This window comes from Volvox carteri (genome assembly GCF_000143455.1).
Source record: "Volvox carteri f. nagariensis unplaced genomic scaffold VOLCAscaffold_20, whole genome shotgun sequence".
NCBI lineage: Eukaryota > Viridiplantae > Chlorophyta > Chlorophyceae > Chlamydomonadales > Volvocaceae > Volvox > Volvox carteri.
Genome location: NW_003307563.1, coordinates 1,105,080 through 1,109,731, shown reverse-complemented (window position 1 = coordinate 1,109,731; position 4,652 = coordinate 1,105,080). Strand labels below are relative to the sequence as shown.

Genomic DNA, 4,652 nt, shown 5'->3' with positions numbered 1-4,652 from the left:
GCGCAGCCCTACACTGAGTTTCTCGTCCATGGTGAAGGCGGTTCGCGACCAGTCCACGGACGAGCCCAGTCGGCGCAGCTGGTCGTGGATGCGGTGGCCGTACTGGTCGACCCACTGCCACACCTCGCCGAGGAAGCCCTCGCGGCCTGGGCAGGTGCGCGGGTGGGAGGGAGTGGGGGCGTGTGGAAGAGAGGAAGGGGGAAAAGACGAACCACGTGAGCGTGTGTGAAGCTGATGCCAAGTGGGGAAAGAGTGCTGCGGCAGATGTACAAAAAGCAGAACTGACCAAGGGAGGAGGGGGGACTGGGATTTACGAGTGTGTGTGTGTGTGTGTTTAGATGTGGAGGGGATGTTCTCTAGGTTGACAGGCCCCACAACCAGCAACGCGGCAAGCCAGGGGCCATCCGGTACCTGGGAGCGTGTTCGCGGCAAGAGAGCCCACCACATACATACATACATATACACATGAGCACACACACCGGGAAAACAAAGACGTTTCCCCCGGGGTTGGAGGTTTGCGGAGAGCAGAGCTGTGGGACCATCCAAGTGCGAGTGTACGTATGTATGTGTGCGTGTGTGTGAAATGCAGATTTCCACACGTCCCGCATTCCCCCACTCACCCGCTCACCCGACACACCTAAACGCAATCTCCCCCTCCTTTTCCTCCCCCTCAAACGCACGAAACCCGCCTACACCGTCCCACCTAGGTCGTGTCGCGTGACGCCCTTCTCTCTCTGCAGCTTCTTCTCCACCACCGTCTGAGTGGCGATACCGGCGTGGTCAGTGCCGGGCACCCACAGGGTGTTGTAGCCGCTCATGCGCCGCCACCGGGTGATGGTGTCCTGCGCGCGTGTGCGTGTCCGTGCATGTGTGTGTGTGTGGGGGGGAGATTTAGGGGAGTTTAGGGCGCTTGCGTGTGGGGAAGCGGGTCCGGGGGGGAAAGGACGAACCACACACGAGTGAAGCTGCTGCCAGGGCTGTCCGGGGGGGGGCCCGGGAGGAGAAAAAAGGCACCAGGGGGTGGACAGTGGTCAGTAGTGTAGGGTGTGTGTGATGGAGGCGGAAAGGAACGCACCGGGAGCGAGGGAGGGTTAATATCGCCTCGCCGACGTCTTTACTCAGGCCCCAAACGGAAGAAGGGCGGGGAGGGGAAGGGCAGGGACTGGTGACGACTGGAGAGGAGCAAACTGGATCCGGATCTGCATTTCCCTGCCTGGATCCAGCCGTACACGCCCACCTGGATCGAGTTGGTCAGCGCGTGTCCGATGTGCAGCGCACCCGTCACGTTGGGCGGCGGGATGACGATGACAAAGGGCGGCTTGGTGGAGGTGAGGTCCGGCTTGAAGAACCCGCACTGCTCCCACCACTCATACCTGCACCACCGAGGCGTGGAGTGGAGTGGCAGCAGCAGCGGCAGAAGCAATAACAGCGGCGGTAGGTGGTATCAGCGGCGAAGGCGAAGGCGAAGGAGGCGGCAGCACCAGTGTGAGTGCAGCGGCTGTGGCGGCAGGGCGGCGGCTGGGGTTCGAGCGGGGCGGTAGCATTTGCTAGCGACGACAACCTACCTACCTACAAGGTTACAGACAAGCCCCGGAAACCCATCTTTCCCCCCCCACACACTTGGTTCACCCGAGCCCGCACACGTCCTCCTGTCCGCGTCAGTCTGCGGCGCCTCCCCACTAACCCCCACGACCACCGCCACGGCCGCCGCCACCACTGCCAATACATGCGCACACACTTACCCGCACACACACGCGAACACATACCCCCACCCCCGCGCCCACACACCCCCGCACCCACCACGCCGCCTCCACCATTTTCGGGTGGTAGGCCTTGTACATGGCGCCCTGCACCTGCTTCTTCTCGCCCTTGGGTGTGGCTTTGGCCGCGGCGATAAGGCCCGCCACCTCCTCAGCCTCGGCTTTCTACAGTTGCGGGAGCACGACGGGCCACGATAGAAAGGGCGATGGAAAGGGCGATGGAAAGGGCGATGGAAAGGGCGATGGAAAGGGCGATGGAAAGGGCGAGGGATAACACGTGCTGACATTGGTCATGATGATGATGATGATGATGATGATGATGATGATGGCCATATAATGCAAAACAAACAAGTTCCCTTGAGTAGGGGTTCCCCAACGCCCATCCACCGCACCACCAACTGCGCAACCCCTTCCCGCCATCTCCCCACGCCCTCCTACAACACACACATACACACATACACGCAATCCTCATAACCTAGTTTTTACCTTCTTCGCCTCCGCCTCCGCCTTCTCCTTGGCCTTCTTATCCTCCACGCCGTCCGCGCCGCCCGTGACCTTGGCGGCCTTGGCCGCCTCCGCAGCCGCCTGCTTTGCAGCGAACTTGGCCAGCTTGGCCGCCTTCTCCGCATCCTTGGCGGCCTGGAGGGGGGATGAAGGGTATTTAGGTTTTGGGGGTTTGAAGGTGGACCAAGGCCAAACGGAAGGGGGTCGAAATAAACAAGGTGGTCAAAGGGAAACCAAACGCCAATACCACCAAGACCCAGGTCGAAGTCAAAGTCAAAATCAAAACCCAAATCAAAGCAGCGGTAATTCAAATCAGGAAGTGGCTCGGGAGGCGGATGCAGGCCTCAGGGGGGGGAGCAGCACTCAGGGTGCGGTGCGGTGCGGGGGTGTTTGAATATTTGAACTAAGTGGGGAGAAGTACGGTGTCTGTCTGTCTGTCTGTATGTATGTATATATATATATATATATATATATATATATATATATATATATATATATATATATGTATGTGGGGGAACGTATGTGTGCGTGTGTGTTGAAAGGGACTGCATTCGGAATGCCTTGCTTGTTTCACGGTGTGTTCCCTGTTCACTGTTTGCCCATTTGCTGTACGGCGCGGTACGGCACACAGTGCCGTAAAAGGATGACTTCATGCAGGCGGCAGCAGAGCAGGTCTTTTCTCCCAAAATATGCCCTTTTGCACCACTGCCGGGTCACTGCCACACCGCGCACCTTCTTGGCGGCCTTCTCCGGGTCCAGCTCCACAGCGGCGCCGGTGGCGGCGCCGTCAGCGGCGGCGGCGGGGCCGCTCGCGGCGCCGTCAGCAGTGGCGGCGGCGGTACCGTCCTTGGCACCTCCCTGTTGGTACGGCGTCGTATGCGCGGGTGTCGATACGGCGTCGAATGTGCAAGTGTGTTCGTACGGTTCTCATCCCCTCCTTCCCGCCCCCCCGCACACACACACACAAACACACCCACCGCACCCACCTTGCCCTTCTTCTTCTTGCCACCGGCCTCCTTCTTGACGGGCTGCACCCACTCCTCCTCCTCAACGGCACACAGTCCCGGGGAGCCTGAGGGGGAGACGACGAACCACACGAATGAGGGGGGGAAGGGAGGGGTCAGAGAAACCACTCACGATTGGAGCAGGTACCAGAGAAGGTAGACGGATATCGTTATCGGGAAGGAGGAAGGGGAATGTCAACGGACGCAACGGAAACGGGGGAAAAAGGGCACCATGCAGGAACACATACGCACACACGCGCGCACACACACACACACGCAAGCACACACACACGCACACAGACAGACAATACAAGCTAAAGTTAGGTTTGCACCTGGAACACTAGCTAGCTAGCAGGTGCTGCTGCGAGTAAAACAAAAGATACTGGAAAATCCCAGCAGCGGTAGGAGGAGAAAAGGACGACATGCAGAACTTCACCGTCAGCGCGCCGAGAAACACATCGCATCCGCTGAATATCCTTCATCCGCCACAAGAAATGGTCCGGAACCAGGTCCAGAGCCCAATGGGGTTGCGTGTGCGTGTGTGGGGGGGGGATCAGGCCGCTCCGTTCGGCTCCCACCCGACCCCGACCTCCACTCGGCCGGTGAGACCTCCCCGGTCAGGAGGGCCGGTAATGGCGATGGTGGTGCGGCGTTCACATGACGGTAATGGTGATGGTAATAGTGATGATGGTGATGGTGATGGTGATGACAATGGTGATGACAATGATGATGGTGATGGTAATGCGGGTGACAATGATGATGATGATGACGACGACGATAAACCAGATGTCTAACCGAGCACCAGCACCAGCACCAACATGAGCGCCAAGGGGACCCCAAAACCAGAACAGGTACTCAGCTCCCGAACCCCAGCCCATGGCCAGCCCATACACTAGCTCCCCCCGCAGAGGACATGCACCCCGGGGGGGTGGGGAAAGACGAACCGCACGCGATTGAAGCTGCTGCCAGAGCAAGATAGTAGCAACCGAAAGAACTGACCGAAAGGCGTCCGTGGCGACTGTGACGACTGTAACCTCGGGATGACGACTGTAACCTCGGGATGACGAATTGACGTAGATGTTGGAAGTCCTACCTACCTAAGCCGCCAGAAAAAAAAGGCTGAATAGTATAGCCAAACCGTAAACTAGTAGGTGTAGAAAAGTAGTGAAGGCGGCGATAAAAATAGTGCTGACGTAAAAGTGGCGTAAAGTTGCTGGCCAGGAGAGAAAGCTGCATTGCTGATACTGAAAGGCTGCCGGTATGCAAGTGCTCCTCCCAACCCCCCAAAAAAACTAGAACGCGCGACTGACCCGACCGACCCAACTAAACTATTCCGGCTAGCCTACCGACGCCAACGCGAAATACCAAAGAAGCTCGAACCACC

At 58.6% G+C, this 4,652-nt stretch overlaps 1 protein-coding gene across 1 annotated transcript in view; it reads right to left on the bottom strand.

The window, feature by feature from the left end:
- Positions 1-1,877, bottom strand: part of VOLCADRAFT_60821 (uncharacterized protein) — a gene marked incomplete at both ends in the record, with an annotated part of 13,254 nt that extends 11,377 nt beyond the window's left edge. Inside the window, 4 exons of the mRNA XM_002950716.1 lie at positions 13-146; positions 704-842; positions 1,238-1,373; positions 1,801-1,877. Coding sequence (XP_002950762.1) covers positions 13-146; positions 704-842; positions 1,238-1,373; positions 1,801-1,877 — 486 coding nt within the window. The remainder of the gene's footprint in view (positions 1-12; positions 147-703; positions 843-1,237; positions 1,374-1,800) is intronic.
- Positions 1,878-4,652: the final 2,775 nt, after the last annotated feature.